Genomic DNA, 26,976 nt, shown 5'->3' with positions numbered 1-26,976 from the left:
AGTTATAATGATAAAGTGAGATTAGTTATAAGCTTAGCACCAGTTTCTTACTTTAAACACAAATTTCCGCCAGGCTTAGAACGTATCATAAAAGACGTTCCAAAAATAAAGGTAAATATTAATTGCGCAGATGCATTTATTTTGTAAACATATAATAATTATTTATATACCTACATGTGTGTATATGTATTATTGTTTGTGTAAATAAAAAATCTTTTTTAGAGAATATTAGAAGGAGAGAGGATTTATGACATCTTACCACAATCAAAAATAATGAAATTATTGGGTGCCAAATTATGTAACGAGAAATCGATTTTCCACTCAATATGTGCATCGATATTGTATTTAGTTTCAGGACGTGATACTGTGCAAACAAATACCGTAAGCTAATAATGTTCTCAATAATATGCACGCACGCACATATGCATAATAGATATTTTTTACTAGATATTTTTTTAATAAATATTTTTTATATCTTTATACATAATACAATATATTTGTAACTAAATGTGATCGTTCATTAAATTTACATAAATATCTCATTTACAGTCACTGATACCATATTTCATGAATTATGTACCTGCTGGCGTATCAACTCAAAGTTTATTCCACTATTATCAAAATTATATAACAGGTGCATTTTTTGTTTTTTTTTCTATAATAATTGTTATTATTATTATTACAATATCCTTTTTGAATTTTACAATAAATAAAATATTTATATATATATATTTTATCGTATTTATTGTAAGGTAATTTCGAAGCTTATGATTATGGGTACGAAGGTAATCTTATTCACTATAAAAAAGTAAATCCTCCGGTTTATGACATGAAGAAAATAATTGCTCCATTAGCATTATTTTATGGAATTAATGATGTATTAACGAATGACAAAGTAAGTTAAATTTTGTTATACTTTCTTAAAAGAATTAGACAGATTATCTAAAAACATTTATTTACCTATCCAATTTTATCTAGGATGCAGTTGAATTGAGCAAAAAATTACCTAATGTCGTCACGTGCGAAGCAGTGCCGTACGAGTGTTTTTCTCATTTTGATTTTATTATAGCGAACGATGTAAAAGCACTATTATATGATCGATTATTAGATTTAATGAAGCAGTTTTAACAATTTGTTATTCAAACAAACATTTATTATTCAAACAAAACGAAAAAAATCAACAAAAACGATGTATATATATATATATAATTATATATAAAAAAAAAATATATATATATATGAGAATATATACATACATACATATTCTCTAAATCCTGTTTGACCTGTTAAACTGGTTAATTTGCAATGCAGAGTAAATTATAAACCAAGAATCAACTATCGAATAATAATAAAAAATATAATCAATAATCTATTAAATCTCATGTATTAATTATCCAGATACCACACTAAGAAAATTAACGAGGACACAGGGAGAGGGAAAATTAGAACCAATGAGATTTAGTTATTAATTGAAACAAATCTCTCTTCCCATATATTCTCTCTTCCCAAGATCCATAGCAGGTATTAAAACGACTACTCTGGCATTCTATCTCGTCAATTAAGTTTTGTGCTGTTTGTGGTATTTTATATCTGGACTGTTTAATGAAAATACATATTATTTTTGTAAGTACATAGTCTTTCTGATCTGCTATCTTTGTCATTCATCACTGATTATATCACTGTCCTGTTTCGAAATTAATTCACCATATACAATAAAAAGTGCTTTCTCTTATTTTTTTGAACCCACTATTTATATTATATTTATTCATTATGTGAAATTTTCAACGACGGATTCTTTTTACGAAACAATTTATCGTAGCATAATTTATGGTACGATTAAATTTTTCACATTTAATACAAATATTAAGACGCTTTTTAAAGTTTTGTACAATGCTTGCATACTTTTATAGTGTTTCTATTTACGTTACACATGTACACCTTATCTTAGTATTTTAGCGTAATCTCAGATAGTAGTTTATATATATATTAGAACAATTAAAAATACGATCTAAAATGCTTACAAAAAACTATATATAATTGCTTACAGGTTTAAAAATTGTATAAATCAATATAAATAAAAAAAAAAAAGAATGAAATTGTCAACGTGGATAGTAATAATTTTATCAATATTTTTTGGACTCAAAATTAAACCATTTTCAATATTTCAAAAATTTTTTTTTATAAAAAATCCATATTTAAATAATGTTACTTCAGATTTTGTAAGTAAATCACTTATTTTTATAATAATATATTATATTTTCTTTTTCAATTTATATGTATTACAACATATAAAGGAGTAAATGACAAATCAATTAATTTCAGATAGAATTAGCTAAACAGAATGGATATTTTGCGGAAGAACATACGGTTGTTACAGAAGATGGCTATACTATATTGTTTCATAGAATACCTTATAGTCCCGTATCAAATATTACCTATAAAATAAGACCAATAATATTGATGCAACCCGGTGCATTTGCTTCATCCGATTATTGGATTTTATATGGCTCTAAAAGAAGTCTTCGTAAATATTTTCAATAATAATGATATTTACACAGTCACGCATGCGCGCACACACAACTCTACAATATGATATTCTGAGAACATGTTTTCAATATAACATAAAACGCATTTGCCTAATTAGTATTACTTTGTAATATTTCATAAGACGATACAAATAAATCTTGTTATAGGAAGGTTATTTAAATCACTAATCATTAATATTCATTGTATAATATAATTATTTATTGTAATAGCGTGTTCACTTGCGGATGCTGGATTTGATGTATGGCTGGGAAATGCTCGAGGAAATATATACGGTCAAACTCATGTAAAATTTTCATCGAAGGATAAAGAATTTATGCAATTTAGGTAAATCCTATCATTTTGATAAATGATAATGAATAACAAAATAAATTTATAAAAAAAGAAAAAATGCAATTAATCTTTCGTCTTTAGGCAAATTTTTTATTGTTCAATAATAAAATAAAAAAAATTAAACATTTTTTTACAGTTATCACGAAATTGCAATTTACGATGTTCCAGCAATTATCGATTATATTCTTAATTATACAAAATCAGAAAAACTTTATTTTATTGGACATTCGATGGGAACAACAGTATCATATGTTTTATTATCAATGAAGCCAGATTATAATGAAAAAATACGTTTAGTTATAAGTTTGGCACCTACTGCATACTGGAAGAAAGATATTATGTCTCCACTAATGAAATTTATAATGACATACAGTTCAATATCCAAGGTAAAGGAGATAAATAAAATATAATACACAAAATATTACATATTATAAATAAAATTGACACATTCTTTTTTAACGATTTTTCTTTTTTTTTTCGTTATATAAAAACAATATATTTTCCAAATAAATTCAAAAATAAAATTATTTTACTTAATTAATTAATACGTTGACTGCCACGCGCGTTTTCAGTAAAATCTCCTTCAGGCCACGCGTACCGTGAAAAATAATAAAAGTTAAAAAAAAATTTTATTAAACAATTTTTTTTTATAGAAAAAAAAAAATTTTTTTAATTTTTTTTATTAAAAATTTTTTAATAAACCTCAGCTTTGTATAGAATGTTTTAAAATTTTACATTCTACATAATTTTCTTAATAAACTATTTTCGTATTATTTTTATAATAATAGTTTATATTAATAAATATAGTTTATATTAATTAATATTCAATAATTTTGTTATTTCCTCTGAGAAATATCTTTTCAAACACATACGAATATCCTTCGCAAGTAGTCAAAGAAGCGTCACACTAATACGGGTGACGCTTCTTTGACCTAATTAGAAATTCTACTGTCATCCGAATATGGGTGACGTTGCAGTCAACGTGTTAATTAATTAATTTTTTTTCAGTTTTTATTAGAATCAGGAGAAATGTATGGTATAATACCTAAATCAATTATAAATAAATCATTGATAGCAGCTTGTTCTTATAAATTTATTTTGCAATCTTTATGTGTTCCATTAATTTTTGCATTGTTTGGATCAGATCCTTTTCAAAATAAACCCGTAAGTCAAATATAATTTGAATATTTGATAATAATTATGAAACACAACTAATTGATTTATTTTTTTTTGTATATGTACACATACACAAAACACGCATGCACGCACAGTCAGAAATATATAAGTTTATTAACTATTATCCATCAGGTGGTTCTTTCAATATTTATTATCATTACATTCAAAATATCATGACAGGTAAAATTATCTTGTAATCTATGTACAGTATCTATACTTTAATATAACGATATGCATTAATTCGACTTTAATGCACATTTCCAACATCATTATTTTTAATTAAAATGATTATGTTTATTTTATAATTATATTATTATTATGTTTTTTAGAAAAGTTTCAAAGTTATGACTACGGATATGAACATAATATGAAACTATATAAACAAAAAGTACCACTTGAATACAACTTAACAAAAATATCAGCACCAGTGGCCTTGATATACGGAAAAAATGATATACTCGTACCAGATAAGGTTATTCTTAATTTTATTTTAGTGTGTATTTAACACACTTTTTTTTATAATAATAAATCTTTACTTATTATTTTGTAGTTTTTGGTCGAACTGTACAAAAAGTTACCAAATCTTCAATTATTTGAAGTTGTACCATACGATCATTTTACTCACATAGATTTCATAACCGCCAGAAATGTAAAAGAGTTACTGAACGATCGTATTATAGATTTATTGAAACATTATTTGCAATAAATAATAATTAACATTTCGAAATTTCTTGTAAAATAAAGAGTATAATTCTAATTAAAGACATATATTTCTTTTATCAATATCTTGAATACACGATCTTAAAAGTACACTTATAAGAAAAATATGTTTCTGTTAAAAAAACAACAAAAAGAAAAAAAACCAAAAAAGAAAATGAGTTTTATTTGTAAAAATAACATCACTATTTCTAAAAATTAACTTTTTCTATATCGTAGACAATATTTTCTTCAACCATTTTTATTTTTATCTTCATCGAAAAAAGAAATATACAGAATGTTTCTAAACTCAATATACAATCTGTGATTGTGCTAAAAAGCTGTTCATTCAATATCATGTATAACTTCATAGCAAAAAGAATAAACTAAAACAGCATAAGAAAACTCTATTTCTTCTCTCAATTCTTTGTATCGATGTATATATGTATACGGCCCATATCTGAAACTTTATGTATATAATTTTAAAACAAATATAATAATAAATACATTAAATAATAAAATAATCTATCTACATCTTCATTTAGAAACGAAAAATAAAAAGAAAACTTAAATCAAAAGTAAACCCACACTGTTTCTCACCAACACGAGTAACACTTGGCATGGGAGGAAAGCATGGGGAAAGAAACGAGTATTAGTATAATAAGCACTGAAAATCCTATGCCAAAAATAATTAACTTATAAACTAGGCCTAAGCGGGCTGTAATACCAAAGGTCTTATTTATGATCACTTTTCTTAGTTTTGAACAAAATACATCTGCGAATGCAACTAGTAACTTGTTCCGATATGGACCTTTCATTCTCGGCATGATAGGCGTTGAAGGAACTTTAAATTTTTGCGCTTACTACTTAAGAAGTTCTGAGATGGCTCAAAAACAATCGTATCATCCCTTTCGAAATGGATAGAATAATTCGTTGATTAAGATGAAGAGGAAGAATTTTTAAATTCACATTTTCAACCATTACAAGATTTATAGCTACGAAATCGTGAATTGGTCGGAAATGTGTTAATGATTCTAATAACGCGGTAAAGAAATGGTTTTAACAAGAATATAACATAAATTCTTATTTATTGATTTATTAAAACGACCGAAAAATTCTAATCGGCGAACAACACTGATTCTAATTCGCGATTTTATTTTATTTTTTTTTAAAGCAATCTATTCGGTTGCAAAACAATTAAACTATTTCGCACAAACATTGACATCTAAGATTGCACTGCGTGCGATCAGCAACTGAAGACCTATTGAATAAGAATAGTTAAAGCAATCTGTAACGTTTATTTCTGGAACTTATATTATATTAAAAAGCGTATTATTCAAATCACACGATCTCAAATTATAAATTTATATTACACATCTTCTGTATGGTTTAATAATAATAAAAAAAGGAAAACATTCAAAAGATATAACTGTAAAACTTGTAAGCTATATTAAGATAAATAAAGGAAAGCAAATGATTAGAATCACGTTGTATCTATTATTTAAAAATAAATGTAATCGCGATAAGGACATGTTTATAGAAGTATACTGATTGTATGAATACCTATAAATCGAAATAAATATAGCATTAAAGTAAAATTAGACAAAGAACGATAACAATTGGAATAATGATATTTATGATATTAATTAAACGGTTAAACGTATCTTAAAATTTTTATAAAGATAGAAATATTATTTATTTACTATTTTATTTTTATATAATTATTTCTTATATAATCTTGATTCACATTGTGAATGCGATAACAAGTGTGTGAGTTGGGTAAAAATCTATTTGAAGTGGCAAATGAGAAAATACCTATCTAATTTCATACTATCGATTAATAAAACTTTCAATGGCTTTGTGACTCTTAAGTTTTAAATAGAGTACTATATTTTAATTATAAATCAAAATGAATAAATTGATTAATATATATATATATATATATATATATATATATATATATATCAATTATATTATAAATATTGTATATATATACATATTATATATATATTATATATATATTTTATATACATATATATATATATATATATATATATATATATATATAATTGTGTCATACGCAAGGTGATATATTGCGCAAGAGTGTCGAAAGTGTCCGCTCATTTCGACACTATCAATTAAGACTCTTTTGAATTCATCTATGCTCTTAGAGTTCGTAATAGCAAAATTTTATTGTCAGGTTAATTATAGGTAATTAGACTATACTTCCTGATGTAGATTATCTTCCAATCGATTCCCAAATAAATGATTTCCAATCAACATTGTTAACGAGTTATATCAAGGTCAGGAATAAAAGGTTTTCTAAGAATTTCCTTTCTCCGACAAATGGCCAAATCAAGAAGAAGTTGACCGTGATAAAATTCTAGGATATATATATATATATATATGTAAGGATATATCTAGGATATATATATATATATATATATATATATATATGTTTATATGTTATGTGTGTGTATTTACACACTTTATTCGGAGAATTTAGGTGAAAGTACAGTAAACAGACCGATCGAAACCTTTCAGACTTTTCGGCTTCATTAATTCCAGTTTTTATTAAGTAGCTTCTCATTTACATTATATATGATATTTTATAAACTTGATTTAATCATTTGTGGTTTATCAATCTCATTGTACATATTTCATATCAAACTTTAATATATATAGCATAAATGCATCATATATATGGATTATAGGTGTGTCATCATATGTACATATATTTCATACATTAATAAACTTAATTTTATTCTATACTAATAATATTCTTGAATTTTGTCCGGTTTTTATTTAACTTAGACTCATTCGATAATAACTATCATGAACTTTCTGCTATTTTTTTTATAGAGTGTATAGAAGTAAGTTTATTTTTAAGAAATTTTAATTAAATTTCAAGTAATATATAAAAAGTTAGATATTACTTCTAATGAACTGTATATTGAATACGCAGATCACGTATACGCATTATATGTATACATACACCCATGAAATATATACATAATATATATTTTTTTTTGAATTTTTGATTTTTATTCTTTCTATTCAACTAATCTATTGCCTTGGACACATTCGACAGCAATTCTCATGTACTTTCTCCTACTGCTTTTCGTATGCAGTGTACGAAAAGTAAGTGTAAAAATAAGTTTATCTTTAAGAAATTTTAATTAAATTTCAACTAATAAAAATGTAGATATTAATTTTAACGGACTATATTTATTGTGTTATACAACTTGATGTGATTTATTGTAATTTTATTATAAGTCTATACGCTTTGTTATATCAAGAATTTTTACTATATAATATTTTTTATTTCTATTAATATCTGAACATTTCCATATACAACACCATCTCATAATGAAATACGATAATTGACATTACGTAATTTAAATATTTTACTTTTTAAAGATTTTTACTTTTACCCACTACTAGCTGAAAGTTGAAGGCTGTTAGCTGAAAGTTAATATTCGATGCATTAAATAATTTTTTCAAATAAGTTTTATTCAATTCATGGAATAATAATTATTGAATAAATATTTATTTAAGCAATCCGTCACTTAAATCTAAAGACATATGCTTTTATATCAAGAATTTATATTATGATTTCAGAATTTACCTGGAGTATGCACTTCTTTTTACGAAGTATATATAATATTTTTCTATTTATGAATGCTAAAGAATGCCACCAAAACAGAAGAATAAATATTTATTGAATAAATATTTCCTCATTATTTGCTATTAAAATTTTTCACAAATAATTGTAAAAATTTTGTTGTTAAACATTTGTAACAATAAAAATTTGTACATTAAAAATATGAATATTGTTTATTCATATAATAAAATAGTTTATTCTTTAAACTACAAATTAATACAATTTATTATATTTAATATACATTTTATTATATTTCAGAGGAAATTAGATTGCTGTAATAAATGCTATTGATTAATCGTATGTCCAATTAAATCTGTTATAAATAAAACTTGTATTTTAATTGTTTAATTTAATTTCCTTGTGTTATGAAACTTGTGATTGGTTCTTACTTTTGTAGCCTTGAGTTTTCACCATTATCATTGCTCTATCAACAGAGTGCTCTTTAACATTACATTCCTATTGGTATTTAGGAATCTATATACAAATTTAACGTATCAAAAACATGGCGAAAGCCTTTAGGTGTATAACTTGTCGACAAATGTAAAGCTTACTTTACTCAATCTTTCTTTCGCGTTGAGTACTATATTAAACTATGCGTAGTAGTAAACTAAATAAGAGAAGTAATATTGTTTATTGTGTTTGTGCTTTAATATGTGCAGTTTCTTTCTCATTATAGGATAAGCTGTGCAAATCATAAATTTATGAAGATAGGAGGTTGTATGGGAATATTAAAAACTTAAGTACGTTTTTTTTTATAAACGATATTCAATATATAGACAGATTTATATACATTTCGTTCATGTTTATGTTATCCTTGAAATAATTATTTCATAAAACAAAATAATAAATCGATATTATTTTCATGCATGCATTCACAACCTTTAATTTCTATCACGTTGTTATCCCATATAAAAAGATTGTATATTTTTATCTTTTAATTATATATATATATATATATATATATATATATATATATATATATTTTCTCTTATTGTTTACAAGAATATTGAAATCATGAGAATAAAAAAAGTAATATTTTATTAAATTACTCTAATATTGAAAATATATTAACCAATATTTATAAAAAATTTAATATAAAGTTTACAATTGTTCTTGTCTTTATAATTTTACAAGGATGAAATATTTCAACAAAATTTATATATGTTTGTATTGTGACGCGTACATTAATGATTATAATTGAAAAGTTATATAAGAATTAAGCAAATAATTTAAAAAAAAATGAAATAGAGAAGAGAGTTAATATTATAAATACTAAAATTACTTCGTCACTTTACTTAACAACTTTATATTGTTTATATTTCATCAATCTTAGGTGAAAAGTGCAGGATTTAAAAGTATGGAAAATGTACTAAATATCTCTAGACATATGAAAGTAAGAGATTATGCAGAATTAGCAACCCGTCGCTTAAATCTAAAGACATATACTTTTATATGAAGATTTTATATTATGATTTCAGATTTTAACTGGAGTATGCACTTTTTTTTACGAAGTATATATAACATTTTTCTGTTTATGAATGCTAAAGAATGCCACCAAAACAGAGGAAAATAGCTATTATGGGATATAGATCAGTAGGTAAGAGAAAGAAAGAAAATATTCTTTAAAAAAAAATCAATTAATTATATCAATGTGCCATTTAATTGTATATAAATATATAGATAATTTTGATAATTTCTAATATATTATTTCAAATCTTATTTCTTAACATTAATACAATAATCATTTTGATCTTACAGGAAAATCATCACTAAGCATACAATTTGTCGAGGGACAATTTGTGGATTCATATGACCCTACGATAGAAAATAGTAAGAAGTATCTTTTTATTATGTTTTGTCTTATTTTCAATTTACCTTATGCATTGTTAACGTGTGTTGCGTGCATATGTCGTATGTGTCTTTTATATATTCTACTTTTATGCTTTATTTCAGCATTAAATATTCAAAGTGACATTATTAAATTTTGATGTTCTTATATTCTTTATACAAGGCATATTCTTGCTTATCATAGTATATATTTTGTTTATTTATAAAATTAGATATTTGTATGTTATAGCATTTACCAAAAGTACACGAGTAAATAGTCAAGATTATGAGGTTAAACTAGTGGATACTGCAGGTCAAGATGAATATAGCATATTTCCAACTCAATATTCAATGGATATCCATGGTTATGTTTTGGTTTATAGTATAACTAGTGCAAAAAGTTTTGAAGTTGTACAAATTATTTATGATAAGCTACTTGATATTACAGGAAAAGTCCAGTATGTTGATGTTTTTATATAAGTAATGATAACAATGTTTTGGTATAAATAATAATAATAATAATAATATAATAATTTTAGTGTTCCAATTGTATTGGTTGGCAATAAAACTGATTTGTATGTAGACAGAATGATAACAACTGCACAAGGTAAACAGTTAGCAGACGCTTGGCATGCAGCATTTTTAGAAACCAGTGCAAAACAAAATGAGGTATATTTGTTTAATGTAATAATTATTGAAACATGTTTTAATATAAATTATAAGTATTTTTACTTATAAGTATTATTTATAAGTATTTAAGTAATTAATTATAAGTATTTTTACTTATAATTTATTTATTATTTTTTAGTCTGTTGCTGATATTTTTCACACATTATTGATTGAAATTGAAAAGGCTGATGGAAATGTACAAGAAAAATCAAGTTGTGTTATTTCTTGAGCCAGGTAGCTAGTTAGATTTATCGCTGTAGTATAACATTAACGTATTAAACTTATTAAAATGCATTTTCATAGACTTGTTAATCATAAATTAAAATATCAAGTATATGATGATGCATTTAACATGATCATCATTTCTTATGTGCTGTATGAATAGAACACATTAAGAAATTATCTATTTTTAAAATGACATGTTAAACATACATCAAAATATGTACAAAGAAATTAATTTGAACGATCATAGTTTATCATTTAGTACTAATTCCTGATGATCAGATCTTCAGTTTCAAATTATAAGTAATCTAACAATCACGTAAAGCTTTCATAATATGTTCAATTGTATTTTACTTTTTATGTATTAGTATAATCTCTTATAATAATTACAATGCACATGTTATTTAAAAAAAGAAACAAAAAGAAGAAAAAAAAGAAAAAAATATGAATAAATGAAATATTTACTTAATAGATATTCATAAAGAAACCAAATGTTCTGATAAAATTCTCTATAAATGTTCTTTTTTTTTTTTAAAGTAATGATATTTCTCTTCGTTTTACACAGTAATGTATTTGTAAATTTTCAAATAATTTTATTTTGGCCATAAAAAAATTTACTAAAATTTGACTAGCAAAGTAGTCAAAATTTTATCAGTCAATTTTAATTATTGATTTATTTATCAAATTAATTGTGATTATGGGTATATGTAATAATGTACGTCCATAATTTGTAATTATGTACATTTATTGGCCGTAAGTGTTCCTACAATATAAGATTCTTGCTAGAATGGAGTATTGTATACATGAATACAATTTTCTTTTCGAAATTCATACTAGATATATAAATTACTATTAGTTCTACACACTTGATTTCATATCGAAGTGCTATATCGATACCAGTGCTTTATTAAGTTGGATTGTAAATTATATTGTCAAATATATTTGTGATTTTTATAGAATCCTCTTTCGTAATATAGGAAATAGCTATATTACATATTAATTCAATACATATTAATTGTGCAGCTCTATTAATAAATTTAATATATGTGTATTATACATGCTAATTTCATGGTATATTAAAAATAAACATTCTTAAATAGTTTTATAGCATGATTGTATTACTAATACCTTTCGTATTCTAAAAATATACGGATAATATTAAATTTATTAAAATTATATTATTATTCAATTTTCCTTACTTTTATATATTTTTATATGATAATATTAAAAACTTTGTAACCTCAGTCTCTCACTCCTATATCCCAATTATTTCACATGTGATAGTATTTATTAATAGAAAAAAGAATTAAAAAGATTAATTTCAAATTTATGAAGTCACGATTATTTAGTCAATTTCGATTTTTTGTCTCTTAATCAATAATAATAATATCAATATTTTATCTATCTGTGTCATAAATTCTATTAATTTATTTATTTATTTTTTTTTATTTAATCATACATAAAAAACGTAATAGACATAATAAAAACAATGAGAAGATTGTATTTAATAAAAAGATATGAATATAATCAAATACATATCCATATATACGTCGACATTTTATCCTTGAAATACGTAACAATCGTAGATTTGAGTAGACCTACATGACTTAAGATAGTACATTTATAAATGAACGTTACAATGTCAAAGGAATATATGATAAATAAATTTAAAAAGAAATATTAAAGGAATTAAGATATTTATGTGCAATTGTGTATTTTCATCAATATAAAAAAAAGAGAGGACTAACTTGTGTCAATACGTGTTTGTGTAGCGTGTAGTAGTTCGAATAGGGGTATATTAAAAAGGAATCTCCAAAATAATATTCCAACGTTATTTGATCAAATTTATTATGGATATAAACCCATGATAAAAAGTAAATACTAATAAGAATATTAATTATTAATAATCGTATAAACTTTGTATTGTGAGTTTTTAATTGTTCAGTGTAATATGAGTACTAACGAGTACTATTTTATAAGCAACAAATCAGGTCTTTGTTAAGAGAAACCAATTCTCTATCGCAAAAGTGCAAGTCATCGCTATTTTTATAACATTAGGATCGATATATTTTTGTGTGTAACGGTTCTTAAAATAGTTGTCCGTAGAACTAATCCATGTATTTCTTGTGCGTTGATTCTTATAAACAGAAACAAACATACGAGCTTTGAGGTTACGGCTCTACGTTGTTAGAAACTGGAGTGATATTTTTACTACGTAATTGAAAAAATATATTTTATGAGTTCAAATAGATTAACGAAAATGGGTGCTGTTGAGACTGCACAAGAAGATACAGAACTTTCAACATCATTGATTAAAAGAGTTTATTACGCTGCACGAGATGGAATGGCAATTGTATTGTATGGTCTTCTTAGTGATAAACCACCCGGACATATTGATTATCTTATTAATCAGGTAAATATTTCATATATTTTATCGATATAATAGTTATAAATATTTATAAAATACATTATAAAAATTCTGATACTTGTATATTTTTTACTTATGAAACAATGAAATTATTAATAAAATATGTTCTATATATTCTAAACATGTGTATATATATATATATATATATATATATATATATATATATAATGTAATATAATAATAGTTTTTATGAATATTTTAATGCCATATTTACAGAAAGTTTTGGAAGATGGACAAAGATGTACATCTTTAATAATTGCAGCACGATACGGACATGACAGGGTTGTGAAGATGTTAATTGATAAATTTAAGCCTGATCTGGAACAAGAAGGAATCGTCAAATTTGATGGATATGTTATTGATGGAGCTACTGCCCTTTGGTGTGCCGCAGGTATGATATTGTCTATCATAAAATATTTAATTAATTTTTATTTATGTTATTGTAGGTTTCAATGATTGTAGTGAATTTGTAAATATATTGTAATTTATATTTTAAAACTAATCATTCAATATATAACATTAAATTTAATAATCTTTGTCAATTATCAACTAAGTATTTCAATGCAAGAGTATGAAAAAAAAAATACGTTATTTCTCTATTAACTGTTGTGAATTGTTTAAATAACTTTTGAAAAAATTATTTGAGTAAAATTTAACAAGCACATAGCAGCCCTGATTTTTCCATTTCTTACTGAAACAGTACAGTATACTATATGTATTTTATAGTTATAAATATAATAATATAAATTAATGCCACATTTACATGATATTGCACAATGTTGTGACTATATTTTTCATAAATACTTTTAAGTATGTCCTTAAAAAAGAGAAAATGTTTTATTTAAAATTATTAATATTATAATACATGTATGTATATATAAAAAGTTTTTTTTTACATATTGATAAACAGAAGCAAACTAATATAACAAATCGTGGCATTTTTTATAAATGTTTTATTTATTGTCCTTTTTTTATGTTCATCCAGTGTAGCTTACTGTACAGTTTCAGGATAAAAATGGAGAAAACATGGCAAACGAAACTTCCTCAAAACACTCAAATGGCTTTTTGTAAGTAATTAATTGAAACCGCTGGCTAAAAGGCTCTATTGATGAAGTCATAGTACCTTATTAAAGAAGGTATGGTAATAATTTAATTTTGATTAATGTATTTCAGCATAACTAAACCTTTTTTTTTATTGAATAATATTTCTTGTTAACAAAAAATCTTAACACAAATATTAACACATTCTAATGTATTAACTAAAATTAATTATTAAATATTTTATTTTTCAGGGGCAGGTCATTTAAATGTTGTAAAAACTCTTGTTAAAGCTGGAGCAGATGTAAATCATCCAACCAAAACTAATTCTACTCCTCTTCGAGCTGCATGCTTTGAGGGACGGTTGGATATTGTTAAATATTTAATAGACCATGGTGCAAACATACACATATCTAATAAATTCAATAATACATGTTTGATGATTGCAGCATACAAAGGACATTTAGATATTGTTAGTATATTTTAAAGAATTATCTAAACTGTTTTAATAATTAATGAACGCTAATACATTATATATTACTCATGTATGTTGAAGGTGAATTTTCTATTGAAAAATAATGCAGATCCTAATGAAAAAGCTCTTTGTGGTGGAACAGCATTATATTTTGCAGCAGAGTGTGGTCATACACAAATAGTTTCTGAATTATTAAGTTATGGTACAAAAATAACAAAAAATTTGAGTGGTGTGACACCTTTGATAGCAGCTGCTGAACGAACGCGTACACCTGTAGTAGAGTGTTTGGCAGCTCGTACAGAGGTAACAAAACGGGAAGTAATTGATGCTTATGAATTACTTGGGGCATCTTATGCAAATGATAAAGATTCGTATAACTTAACATTGGCATATATGTATTTGCACAAAGCAATGAAATTAAGGTATGAAATATTTATTCTCTTCTTAATCTGACGTTTTAATTTATTTTTTATTTTAAATTTAATTTATTATATTTTTGTATAATTATAGATATAGTGATCCTAATGATGTTGTGTATAAAGAATTAGGTGAAACAGTAAAAGCATATGAAAATTGGAAGGAATGTGATACATTAGAAAAATTAGAAAATATTAAAAACAATCCCAATGCACTTCACATGGAGTCTCTTGCAATTCGGGAAAGAATACTAGGTATAAAAAAAAAATATATATATATATTTAATTTTACTCGAAATGTGATAAATAAATATTTTTTAGGATGTAACAATCCAGAATTACCACATCCTATAATATTTAGAGGTGCTGTTTTTGCAGATAATGCAAGGTTTGATAGATGTATTGATTTATGGCTTCATGCATTAAAATTAAGACAATTAAATAATGTATCTGCTGTGAAAGATCTTCTTCGATTTGCACAGGTGGGTTAATTTACAAAGATACATGGGAATCTATTTGAAAATAATATCTGGAATATATGAAATGTCTATAAATAATTTATAGGTTTTCTCTCAAATGATTCACGTTGGAGTAGATCTTGATTTTTCTCAAGTTATAAACGTATTAGAAGCATGTGTTACAGAATTGGGACGTAATAAAAGTAAAATGCAAAATCCAGATCCTATGGATGGTATTGATCAATGTATTGTAGGTATAACAAAAGTAATTTATTTTGTTTACTGCATCAATTTAAAGTACTTATGTACATCTGAAGTTTTTTATTTAGGAAGAGATAGAATCAAATATTACAACAACTTTATATATTTTAACAATTTTAACAAAATTGATGACATTAAATGAAAAAAACTACAATGAAGCAGATGTTTCTAAAGCCCACTATTTGGTACACAAGTTATGTGCATTACAAGTTAAAATGAGGGATGGTCAAACACTCCTACATCTTGCTGTCAATTCTGAAACACCAGTTGATGATTTTCATACGAATGATGTATGCAAGTAAGTTCTCTTTTATGCATTAATTTACATAAGATTAAACAGATTAATTAATTATTTAATAATTCAAATATTATATTTTATAGATTTCCATGCGCAGCTACTGCAAAGTTATTAGTACGTTGTGGTGCTGATGTTAATGCAATGGATGATGAAAGAAATACTCCACTTCATGTTATTGTTTGTTATAAAAAAGCAACCAGGTATGATTATATATATCTATATATTGATAGAAAAAATGTCCTTTTTTTATCATACAATTGTCTTAAAAATTGATTCATAAATTTATATCGTTATAGTGATTTTATGACTCTTTATTCAATAATCATGGAACTAATAGAAGCTGGCGCTCATATAGATATTGTAAATAGTAATGGGAAGACTCCATATGAATCCGTAGCAACGGGTATGTTATTCTCAAAATAACATTGTGCATGGACAATAATTTTAATGGCTAATGATATTTTATATATACACACACGTACACATATATATACATGTGTGACTAGAGAATATTTATAATTTTTCTTCAGGTGTGGCTGAAATAGTACTACGTACTCATACAAAGTTATCTCTAAAATGTATGGCGGCAAAAGCAGTAAAAACGTATAATTTATCTTATTGTGGTAATGTACCACGTTCCCTGGAAAGTTTTATAGAATTACATGGACCTGGTCTTAATCAAGGCTGATTTATTCTTTGATCTCTCTGATTTATCGTGTGAACAATTGTATAAAATAATGCAAAATATTCCAACTAAACATTTGAAGTTAGTGTTATTAATGAATCCATATTTATATCATGACAATCTCCTGTATATCCGTTCTCATATTTTGACTATTCCTCTTCTTGTAAAGTAAAGTGATGAGTAATAGATAATTTATTAGTATAGTAATTCACACACAACATCCAACTATTACACAGTAATTGTAAAGATATATTTATATATATATACATATATATATACATATATATATACATACATATATATATATATATATATATATATATATATACATATATATATATAATAAGAAAAACATTTATAGATAAGCATTTTTACTTTATATAAAATTATACGATTTTTACGGTATTTTGTGATGATGTAAAGTCCAATGAATGTAAAAAAGATTAATGATAATGTTAATAATAATATTAGCATTCGTATAATAATGCTTAAATAATATTGATTAAATTATACAAATCTAAGTTTGTTACCTGATTATAAATAATCAAATAAAATATATGCATATTTATAAATAATGATTTATTCTTTTTCTTAAAAGAAAATAACGTACGTGTGTATTGATAACATTAATATTAAATAGATAAATATGTACATGTTTTATCTTTATTCTCTAAAAGTGATATAATTTATTAATATTGATATATATAAACATGCAAATTTGGAATATTGTAATGTAAATATAATATTCGTGAGAGATTTAGTTCATGGAAACTGACCTTGCATTCAATGGAAAGTTTGTATAAGCAATCATATCTTTATTTCTATTTTTATTTATATTAAATAGTATAGCATCGTAATGTTTTATACTGAAATATTATTTATAGATTCAACGAATTCGTAAAAGTTTATACTATATATTCTGTTACTATATTTTAATATTATATTCATTTGTAATTATGATGATAGTTCAGTTAATATAAATACATCAGTTGTCCAATCAATGTATTCGTATACCATGGTTGTTCTATAGCTTATAATCATTTGTTATCAATTGAATCTTACGTTCTATCATTATAGGTTATTTAATTATAAATTTAATAAATTATTTTAACAAAGATATATACGTTTGACAAAGATAATAAGAAATAATGGCAACTACCAAACAGAATTTCAAAAAATCGAAATGGGCATTAGATTTTTCTCACAAGTACGTAACCTATTTTTGCAATTCACAAAAATGTAAATATTATTATTTTTATGTAAATTTAAAGTTTCATTTTATTTTTATAATAATGATCAACTATATAATGATACAAATATCAATGTTCGCTATAATTTAAATTTGAATTGGAAATTGTAATTTTCAAAAATAATAAATTTATTTTATATTATAATTAAGACGTTTTACTATATGTTTTAATTTTTTAATAATAATAATAGGATACTTTCATACATTTTTATAGGAATAAACAGGAGAAAAATACAGATATACCTTCTCCTCCAGGCTATACTCCTACAGTAGCATTATTTCAGAGTGTAGAATACCTTAGAGAAACAGATTCAAACCATTTAATAATAAAAAAATCTTGGGATTTAGCTTTAGGACCTCTTAAACAAGTTCCAATGAATTTATTCATAATGTATATGGCTGGTAATTCTATTTCCATATTTCCTATTATGATGGTTGGTATGTTAATTATAAGACCTGTCAAAGCATTGTTCACACTTCAACAAAGTAAGTTAAATATAGTATGTAATTATTTTATAAAGATGACTGTTTAGTGCAATAACATCATATATATATTTTTAGCATTTAAGGTGATAGAAGGAACACATGCATTTGGTCAAAAATTTGTATACTTTTTTGGGCAATTAGTAAACATCGCTTTAGCATTATACAAATGTCAGTCAATGGGTTTATTACCAACACACGCATCTGATTGGCTGGCATTTGTAGAACCACAAGCAAGAGTAGAATATTCTGGTGGAGGATTTATATATATCTAATATTATATATTTATTAATTGATAAATAAAAAATTGTAATTGCAAAATGTTTATTTAAATAAATAATGTATTAGTCTAAATAAATAATTTATTAAAACATGAATTAAAAGAAATATAAAAGAGCAAGTTTATGTGTACATATATTTTTACATTGTTATGAATTAAGAATATTACATATTGTTACATTTATCACATATAATATATTAATATAAAGGTCATTTTTTTTTATGATCTTCTGCAAGTTCTTTCAATCTTGCCAGTATCATACTTGGATCATCTACTTTTGGAATCTACAATGTGTTGGATAAAATATTTTTTAGTAATTTTAATATATAATTTACTATATTGTGTTGGTTATTATTCTTTAGATAATTATATTATACTATTTGTTATCATACCTCATAATTCTGACTTAGATATAAACCGGTATAGACTCCAAGACCGAAATATATCTATAAATAACAAATACTTATAATATAATGGGAATAATATATTTAACCAATATCGTAATTATGTATGACGTACTACTATTTTCCACATTTGGTGAGGGAATATTAATTTCATATAAGAGACACTAAATCTTCTAAAATCTCTTTATATTTCTATCTCTATCGACACTGTAGTATCACAAATAATGATATCAAATTATTAAGATTTCTTTCTTAAATATAGCAGTATTAATCAAAGAAACGTTTTTCTTTAACCTTAACGAAAAAAAAAAAATTGGATAGAATTATTGTGCCCTTGAAAGTTCACTGTTATGAAAATAAGTATTTATAGATGGCACTAATAAAGCGATAGTATGATAAAAAAATAAAAAATAAAGAACAAAAAAATAATCTATAGTTGAAAACAGTATATTTTTAATGGAATTAAGAATAAGTATGTACATTTTGATAAAGTATATTAATCCGACTCCATTTTTCCGTTCTTTAACGTTAGACTTGGCTAGTCTGCACCTTGCAATGGGATTGGTAGATACCTGGCGCGTCCAAGCAGTTGAAAATCTCGTAAAGCCAATCCCAAGAAAGTATGTTAAAACGATATTTTCAATACAAATTGATTGGTTTATTTATATGGTTATTATATATGAAACAACAAAATGATAAAAATAATTTATATTTGTTATTAATATAACTTGACTTTAATTGAACTTGACTAAATTTGAACTTTATAAAGGATAGAAATACAATCTATGATGAAATTATTATACAGACACTTTTATATGTATTTATATTTTGTATTTTATATATATATATATATATATATATATATATATATATATATATAAATCATTTAGTTAATGTGCAATTAATTAACATTTTTTTTTCTTTCGGGATAAGACCCTGCTTACGGATAGCTCCATCATTTGATACCGTCAGCATCAGACACGCACACGACCGATCGTGCTTTCGATATTTCAAATATTAAAGCACTCGGTAGATCTCGCGCCCACGAATACACTTGCCTATGCCCGCCGACGCGCGAGCATATTTTCTTCTTATTGAAGAAAAAAGATACATCCTCTCTGCATATAACGCGAAGAGGTTCCATAATTTTCCGTGGAAAAATTTAATCCCACGATGACGAACCGATTCTCTAGACGATACATTGGACTTACGCTGATGTACCGAAACCTCGTGGACCATCCACCCTACCGACGAATCATCCATCAATGATCTAGTCTGGAACAGAAAAAGAGAATAAAAACAGAAGAGAAAAAAGAGATAAAGAAGTAAAGAAACGTGCGCCCGCGTGAAATAGATAAAACTGAGAACAAGGGGTATACATCCTGAAGATCGTTTCACCCAAACAAAATCATAACATCTCACCTTAAGGGCTAAAATTTAAGGACCCTTCTTCTCAAAGATTACAGGATGTTAAGAAAGCTGCGTGGTTAGGGGCCTACACCCATGAATCCAACTCTACTCTCAAAGGCACTACCCGAAACTTATAAATAATAGAGGAGTAAATAAGAATAAATGAGAATGATAATGAAATAAGTGTGATAGAAAAGTTTTCTAAAAAATTATTTTAGAATTCTATCATATCCAATCTATTTATCTATTGAAGTATGATTAGCAATGTAAAATGTAATGATTAGTATGTTTATGTTCGATATATTCGAGTTGGAATTAGATTCAAAAGATATTCTTGAAATAACGCAACCCAGAGGCAACCCAGACGCAACCCAGACGCAACCATTCGCTCGGTATTATTTATACCATAAGATTTCGATATATCGCAAGTACTATCGGAATCAGATCTCGCTACGTAGAGGTTGCTGCATCTGAAGACCCATTTATAGCCTCCCGTATAAAAATCTAAGCCGATGTATATTCAACACGGTCAATTTAGAATCTATAGTATATGTATTAATCGATAGTATAAGATAATATATACATATTATCTTTGTAATGTTCCTAAGAATGTTATAGTGTTTAAATGGTAGCTACTTATATATTTTATATACCTCGTACGTTGTTTAAATATTAATAAAATAATTTTATTTATTAATTATTCCTTTTTGAGTTTGCGATCTCACTACATGAAATTAATAAAAAAGAAATAAGGAAAGAAAAAATAATATATATATACATGTATATAATACTTATATAAAAGATAAAATTTTACATTTAATTTAATTTAAATAGAATACTTAATTACTATTCTATAAGTACAAATATAAAATTTATAAATGTAATAGAAACATATTATTTTGTGTAATATTACATCTATGTATAAATGCAAATAAGAAATTTTCTCAAGAATATTTCTAGAGCGTAGGTAAACTTTTTTATTTAATAATACGATTACATTCGCAACTCTTTGTGACTATGGATTTTCTGTACAATGTATCTTTCCGATTAATGTAGAAAAAAAAATCTACTATCGATATACATCTTATACATATTTAGTAAATCATTCATCTTAACTATACTTTCATATTAATCACTTTAACTTAATATCATTTCTAATTGCATTACACAAATAATTTGTTTATCGATATATATAGTTTATAAATACACAATTTAATTTGTACGTATATACACACACACATATATATATATATATATATATATATATATATACATTTTTAATAATAAAACATATTTTATTTTATTTCCATTGTTATATTATATACATATAACTATAGTTTTATCTATTTATATACCAGTTACATACACATTTCCAGAAGGTACGTGAATGATAAAAGGTTGAGAATCACTGGCTTAAATGATCGACTAACAGTGACTATGAAGGACACATCTATTATGGCATGTAGTAAAGTTTATAAGCGAAAAACGTTTTATATCCTTATAAGTATACTGTTCGAGTTAAAACGTAATGACTAAATGAAACGTTTGATAGATATATCTTAGTCATAAACGCTGTTCTTTATTCTGTACGAGGAATTTATTTATTTCCATTCTCAAGTGCAGTATCTCGTTGGTCTTTCAAGAGATAATACAGTATGGAAACATGAGAAGTGAAAATACTTGAAGTTTAAATGACATTACGTTTTCTTTCACGTTCTATGAAGTGAAAAATTCATTTTTGTTATACGTCTAACATTTATTTATTTCAATGCAGGTATGATATTAAATAATTCAATATAATTATTAGTTTTGAGACATCACATAGCACTATATGTAATACTAATTATCATTATGTATAAATATTAATAACATTTTTATATGTGCGAAGTATAATTCAAATTTTTGCCTCGATCTTTTCCTCTTCCGTCTTATTACTCTTACCATCCAGTCTATCTAGTCGTTTAATTTTCTCTTATATATATATCTATAGTTAGGAACTTAAATATTGATACAGTACAGTATATATATATATATATATATATATATATATATGTATACTCATATTTCTACTGTAAAAATACTTATAGCTTATCTTAATATTAATCACCTATTGGTTTATCTTATAATATCATATTCGAAATAATTATATTTTTTTAATATATAGATTTAATATATAGATTTATATGCATACAATGAGTGTGAGATTAAATTTTTATAATTACAACAAAATATCCGTCATTAATGGATTATTGAAACGTTGTATAAAAACTGTGCCATATTCGATCGAAACAAACGATAATATAACAACTGTTCGCTCTTATGACGATATACCTGGACCAAAACCGATATGGTTAATAGGAAATACTTTTAGATTTATACCTTTTATCGGTATGACATTTAAATATACATATATATACAGATATTTATTATTTACAAAAAAAAAAAAAGAAACCTTCTTAATCGCTAATTATTCTATAATATAATACTTCTAATATAGGCGAATTTGGAAATAAGTCGTTTGTAACACAATTAAAAATGCTTCGTGATCAATATGGAGATATAGTTAAGATAGATGGTTTGCCAAATAAGCGTAAGACCATTTTTATATTTTCTTCAACATTAATTGAAAAGGTATATCGTACAGAAGGTCCATGGCCGCAAAGGATCGCCATGGAATCGTTACATTATTATCGCATAAATAGAGAATGGATTTATAAAGGAAAATATGGTTTAACAACGAGGTCAGCATAAACTTGATTTATTTATCATAAGAAAATAAAATATTAATTAAGAAAATAAAAAGGTATACTTTATTTGAAAAATAATGTTAATTTAGTCAAGGTAAAGATTGGTATGATTTTCGGACAAAAGTTAATCAACACATGATGCAGCCACGTGTTATTAATCCACATATTGGACAAATGACTGAAATTGCTATAGAATTTATACAAAAAATACGAGAAGAATTAAGAAATCCTATTACGTTGGAACTACCTACTTCGTTTAATAACGAAATGAATAAATGGGCACTAGAATGTAAATATTTTATTATATCTACAAATATTATTATAAATTGGTTTAAAAAAGAGAAAAGCGTACGAAAATTTTTTAAAGTTATTAACACATTGTTAATATTTTCATTTTAGCAATATGTGCAATCGCGTTAAATCATCGATTGGGCTGTTTAAAATCTAATATAGCTGAAGATTCGGAACCTCAGAAAATGATCGATAGCATACATGACATGTTCAATCTTATGTTTCGTTTAGAGCTAATGCCGTCCTTGTGGAGAATATATAACACGCGTACTTTAAAAAAGTTTTTCAATGTTCTAGATACTCTTAATGGGTAATATCATTTATATTTATATGTAGATATAATATTAGGTAAAATAATATATTTTTTTATTACTTATCAAATTAATTCGATATGTTTTTATTCACAGAATAGCAATTAAATATATTACTCAGGCGAAAGAAAAATTACATAATGAAACGACATCCAATACGCGTGAACGAAGCGTATTAGATAAACTTTTGTTTATTGATGAGCAAATTGCTTATGTAATGGCATTAGATATGTTAACTGCTGGTGTTGATACGGTAGATAATAATAAATCCGTTTATTATATAATCATATAAAATAAGTATAATATATATAATCATATAAAATAATCTAATCTATTTTTCAGACAAGTAATACATGCGGAATGTTATTGTATCATTTAGCAATGAATCCACGAGCTCAAGAAAAATTGCACAAAGAAATCAAGTTAGCATTACCTGATAAAGAATCACCAATTACGGTAGAAACTATGAAAAAGATTCCATATTTAAAAGCATGTCTTAAAGAATCTCTTAGACTATCACCGATCGCCATAGGTACTCTTAGAACCATACGAGATGATATTGTTATAGGTGGATATAATATACCGAAAGACGTAAGACATTAGACCATTGAATTTTAGAGAGAAAGAGAGAAAGAGTGAAAAATAAAAAGAGATCTAAAGATAGATAGATAGATAGATAGATAGATAGATAGATAGATAGATAGATAGAGAGAGAGAGAGAGAGAGAGAGAGAGAGGGGGAAAGAGAGAGAGAAAGAGAGAGAGAAAGAGAGAGAGAGAGAGAAATTTATAAACGTCCAAAATACATTTGTGTGTGTATGTGAGCGTGTTAAATATATACATATATACATACATGCATACATACATACATACATACATACATACATACATACATACATACATACATACATACATACATACATACATACATACATACATACATACATACATACATACATACATACATACATGCATACATATATACACGCACGTATATAAATACAAATATTTTTTTTTCTTTTAGTGTGATATTATATTAGGACATTCATTATTGGCACTAGATCCTAAAGAATTCAAAAATCCAGTTGAGTTTATACCGGAAAGATGGATACGAGGAGAAACAGCATTTCCATCAGCAAAAAACGCTCATCCGTTTTCTTACATGCCATTTGGTTTTGGAGCTCGTACATGTATTGGTAGACGATTTGCTGAGTTTGAAATTGAAATTTTAGTGTTAAAGGTTTGTTTATTAAATATATTATTTAATTATAATACATAATATATGCATATATTAATTACTTAATATATATATATTGTGAAATTTTATATTTTAATGATTTATTTAGTTACTACAAAATTTCCGTATCGAATGGCATCATTCACCTTTAAAATTACACAATCGTTTAATCAATACTATCGCATCTCCATTACAATTTAAATTAATAGACTTGTAATTGAAAAAATAAGGAATTATTACGTGAGGTGGATAAAGTGTAAAAGAGGAATACTGATAATGACGTGGTAGAAAAAACATGACGCAAAAAGATAAAGTCAACGTAAAGGTAAAAGTCAACGTTTAATTTAATTAGGAAATTAAATAAAGTTTTTAGACTATAATTATATGGTCAAATAATAAAAATTAAATAATAATAGTAATAATAAAGCTTTATTGCCAAAAACATTTATAAGTAAATTTATATTTTTATTGTAAAGAATATAACTATTATAATTTTATTATATACGTATAACATTGTACTGACTTATAAATGAAAATTAAATAAAAAAAACAAAAAAGGGTAGGTCCCACCGAGATTTGAACTCGGATCGCTGGATTCAGAGTCCAGAGTGCTAACCATTACACCATGGGACCTTATATAAGTATCAGTAAATTTAACCCTTTTAGATAAAGATAATATATTATGTATAAGAAAAAATTATTAAATATTATTTTTTTGTATATGTTGTTTGTATACACACTTTATTTCGTTTTCGTTGTTATTTTGTATTATTATTTTGATTATAATTTCATAAAAATTACAGATTATTATTGACAAGATTTCTTTATTTTTCTATATAAATTTTATCGAATTTTCTTTCTTTTTGTGTATTATTAACAAACAACAATTTTCATATTTATTTAATTTATATAGAATAATTTCTGGTCCTACATCATAAATATTTTTATTTACATTTATTATGAAATAATATTATATAGCAATACAGATTCAATAATATCTATCCACACATAGATATATCGTTTTCAATTAATTATATTAACATATTATAGCTATTCTATTACTTTATATCTTAGAATATCTTTCTTTTATACATACACACACACACACACACACACACACAAAGATTCAAAAAATTATGTTTTGAATTCATGATCTTTTTTTTATCTGATTTGATCAGTAATACATACCCTTAAAGTTTTGCCGCACATTTTTACACATCCTATATACGTACATATATACATATATAAATTAAGTATAATTTAGTATTTACATCAAATAACGAATTAGTAATACTATTGATAATATTTTAAATATAATTGTTTAATATTAATACGCATTAGTATTAACATTAGATGCACAAGGTAGATAAACATA

At 24.9% G+C, this 26,976-nt stretch overlaps 5 protein-coding genes, 1 long non-coding RNA gene and 1 other non-coding gene across 15 annotated transcripts; 5 read left to right on the top strand and 2 right to left on the bottom strand.

Annotated features, from left to right (window-relative positions):
* Positions 1-1,520: 1,520 nt before the first annotated feature.
* On the top strand, positions 1,521-4,819 carry LOC124427449 (lipase 3-like). Its single transcript, XM_046970383.1, has 8 exons — positions 1,521-1,623; positions 2,323-2,524; positions 2,757-2,871; positions 3,014-3,263; positions 3,886-4,041; positions 4,149-4,233; positions 4,383-4,525; positions 4,604-4,819. The coding sequence occupies exons 1-8, from the start codon at positions 1,603-1,605 to the stop codon at positions 4,757-4,759; spliced, it is 1,128 nt and encodes a 375-aa protein (XP_046826339.1). The 5' UTR covers positions 1,521-1,602; the 3' UTR covers positions 4,760-4,819.
* Positions 4,820-8,960: 4,141 nt separating this feature from the next.
* Positions 8,961-12,236, top strand: LOC124427436 (GTP-binding protein Rheb homolog). Of its 3 annotated transcripts, XM_046970355.1 has the most exons (7): positions 8,962-9,153; positions 9,747-9,806; positions 9,892-10,010; positions 10,172-10,243; positions 10,491-10,698; positions 10,780-10,909; positions 11,049-12,236. In XM_046970355.1, the coding sequence occupies exons 3-7, from the start codon at positions 9,962-9,964 to the stop codon at positions 11,136-11,138; spliced, it is 549 nt and encodes a 182-aa protein (XP_046826311.1). In that variant the 5' UTR covers positions 8,962-9,153; positions 9,747-9,806; positions 9,892-9,961; the 3' UTR covers positions 11,139-12,236. The 3 variants fall into 3 exon arrangements, with proteins under 3 accessions (XP_046826312.1, XP_046826311.1, XP_046826310.1); XM_046970356.1 differs by lacking the exon at positions 9,747-9,806 and having other exon boundaries at positions 8,961-9,153; positions 9,961-10,010; XM_046970354.1 differs by lacking the exon at positions 9,747-9,806.
* Positions 12,237-12,685: 449 nt separating this feature from the next.
* Positions 12,686-17,271, top strand: LOC124427435 (protein fem-1 homolog B). 4 transcript variants are annotated; one of them, XM_046970352.1, is made up of 12 exons: positions 12,686-13,005; positions 13,382-13,544; positions 13,776-13,950; positions 14,852-15,069; positions 15,154-15,494; positions 15,583-15,743; positions 15,810-15,970; positions 16,053-16,196; positions 16,276-16,505; positions 16,589-16,705; positions 16,802-16,908; positions 17,036-17,271. In XM_046970352.1, exons 2-12 carry the CDS (start codon positions 13,392-13,394, stop codon positions 17,191-17,193), a joined length of 1,965 nt encoding a protein of 654 aa, XP_046826308.1. In that variant the 5' UTR covers positions 12,686-13,005; positions 13,382-13,391; the 3' UTR covers positions 17,194-17,271. The 4 variants fall into 4 exon arrangements, with proteins under 4 accessions (XP_046826308.1, XP_046826307.1, XP_046826309.1 ...); XM_046970351.1 differs by having other exon boundaries at positions 13,373-13,544; XM_046970353.1 differs by having other exon boundaries at positions 12,686-13,544; positions 13,822-13,950.
* Positions 17,272-18,185: 914 nt separating this feature from the next.
* Positions 18,186-19,276, top strand: LOC124427386 (ER membrane protein complex subunit 4). The gene is made up of 3 exons (XM_046970262.1): positions 18,186-18,397; positions 18,654-18,925; positions 19,001-19,276. Exons 1-3 carry the CDS (start codon positions 18,339-18,341, stop codon positions 19,195-19,197), a joined length of 528 nt encoding a protein of 175 aa, XP_046826218.1. The 5' UTR covers positions 18,186-18,338; the 3' UTR covers positions 19,198-19,276.
* A 313-nt stretch (positions 19,277-19,589) lies between these two features.
* Positions 19,590-26,919, bottom strand: LOC124427387. 3 transcript variants are annotated; one of them, XR_006942960.1, is made up of 5 exons: positions 26,790-26,919; positions 20,551-20,881; positions 20,087-20,203; positions 19,722-19,900; positions 19,590-19,648 (listed from the first exon to the last, which is right to left on the bottom strand). It is a non-coding gene; the product is annotated as an uncharacterized LOC124427387 (long non-coding RNA). The 3 variants fall into 3 exon arrangements; XR_006942961.1 differs by lacking the exon at positions 26,790-26,919 and adding an exon at positions 22,383-22,397; XR_006942959.1 differs by lacking the exon at positions 26,790-26,919 and adding an exon at positions 21,029-21,483.
* LOC124427385 (probable cytochrome P450 12b2, mitochondrial) lies at positions 22,463-26,321 on the top strand. 2 transcript variants are annotated; one of them, XM_046970259.1, is made up of 9 exons: positions 22,463-22,790; positions 23,194-23,404; positions 23,514-23,757; positions 23,853-24,052; positions 24,163-24,364; positions 24,462-24,618; positions 24,708-24,956; positions 25,389-25,604; positions 25,711-26,321. In XM_046970259.1, exons 1-9 carry the CDS (start codon positions 22,785-22,787, stop codon positions 25,816-25,818), a joined length of 1,593 nt encoding a protein of 530 aa, XP_046826215.1. In that variant the 5' UTR covers positions 22,463-22,784; the 3' UTR covers positions 25,819-26,321. The 2 variants fall into 2 exon arrangements, with proteins under 2 accessions (XP_046826215.1, XP_046826216.1); XM_046970260.1 differs by having other exon boundaries at positions 22,464-22,790; positions 23,181-23,404.
* Trnaq-cug lies at positions 26,163-26,234 on the bottom strand. Its single transcript has one exon. It is a non-coding gene; the product is annotated as a tRNA-Gln (tRNA).
* Positions 26,920-26,976: the final 57 nt, after the last annotated feature.

The sequence above is a fragment of the Vespa crabro genome, chromosome 10, assembly GCF_910589235.1.
Source record: "Vespa crabro chromosome 10, iyVesCrab1.2, whole genome shotgun sequence".
NCBI lineage: Eukaryota > Metazoa > Arthropoda > Insecta > Hymenoptera > Vespidae > Vespa > Vespa crabro.
Note: the sequence above shows the minus strand (reverse complement) of the source record. Positions and strands in the feature narration are given on the sequence as shown.

Excerpts from the sequence above, each read along its gene's own strand:
- LOC124427449 (XM_046970383.1), top strand. The coding sequence starts at position 1,603 with ATGAAAATACATATTATTTTT. Across the intron at positions 4,234-4,382 it reads CATTCAAAATATCATGACAG|AAAAGTTTCAAAGTTATGAC; the intron begins GTAAAATTATCT and ends TATGTTTTTTAG. Across the intron at positions 4,526-4,603 it reads ATATACTCGTACCAGATAAG|TTTTTGGTCGAACTGTACAA; the intron begins GTTATTCTTAAT and ends ATTATTTTGTAG.
- LOC124427436 (XM_046970356.1), top strand. The coding sequence starts at position 9,962 with ATGCCACCAAAACAGAGGAAAATAGCTATTATGGGATATAGATCAGTA. Across the intron at positions 10,011-10,171 it reads TATGGGATATAGATCAGTAG|GAAAATCATCACTAAGCATA; the intron begins GTAAGAGAAAGA and ends TTGATCTTACAG. Across the intron at positions 10,699-10,779 it reads GATATTACAGGAAAAGTCCA|TGTTCCAATTGTATTGGTTG; the intron begins GTATGTTGATGT and ends TAATAATTTTAG.
- LOC124427435 (XM_046970350.1), top strand. The coding sequence starts at position 13,368 with ATGAGTTCAAATAGATTAACGAAAATGGGTGCTGTTGAGACTGCACAA. Across the intron at positions 15,744-15,809 it reads AATTCGGGAAAGAATACTAG|GATGTAACAATCCAGAATTA; the intron begins GTATAAAAAAAA and ends AATATTTTTTAG. Across the intron at positions 16,706-16,801 it reads TGTTATAAAAAAGCAACCAG|TGATTTTATGACTCTTTATT; the intron begins GTATGATTATAT and ends ATATCGTTATAG.
- LOC124427386 (XM_046970262.1), top strand. The coding sequence starts at position 18,339 with ATGGCAACTACCAAACAGAATTTCAAAAAATCGAAATGGGCATTAGAT. Across the intron at positions 18,398-18,653 it reads GCATTAGATTTTTCTCACAA|GAATAAACAGGAGAAAAATA; the intron begins GTACGTAACCTA and ends ACATTTTTATAG. Across the intron at positions 18,926-19,000 it reads ATTGTTCACACTTCAACAAA|CATTTAAGGTGATAGAAGGA; the intron begins GTAAGTTAAATA and ends ATATATTTTTAG.
- LOC124427385 (XM_046970259.1), top strand. Across the intron at positions 23,405-23,513 it reads TAGATTTATACCTTTTATCG|GCGAATTTGGAAATAAGTCG; the intron begins GTATGACATTTA and ends CTTCTAATATAG. Across the intron at positions 25,605-25,710 it reads TTGAAATTTTAGTGTTAAAG|TTACTACAAAATTTCCGTAT; the intron begins GTTTGTTTATTA and ends TGATTTATTTAG.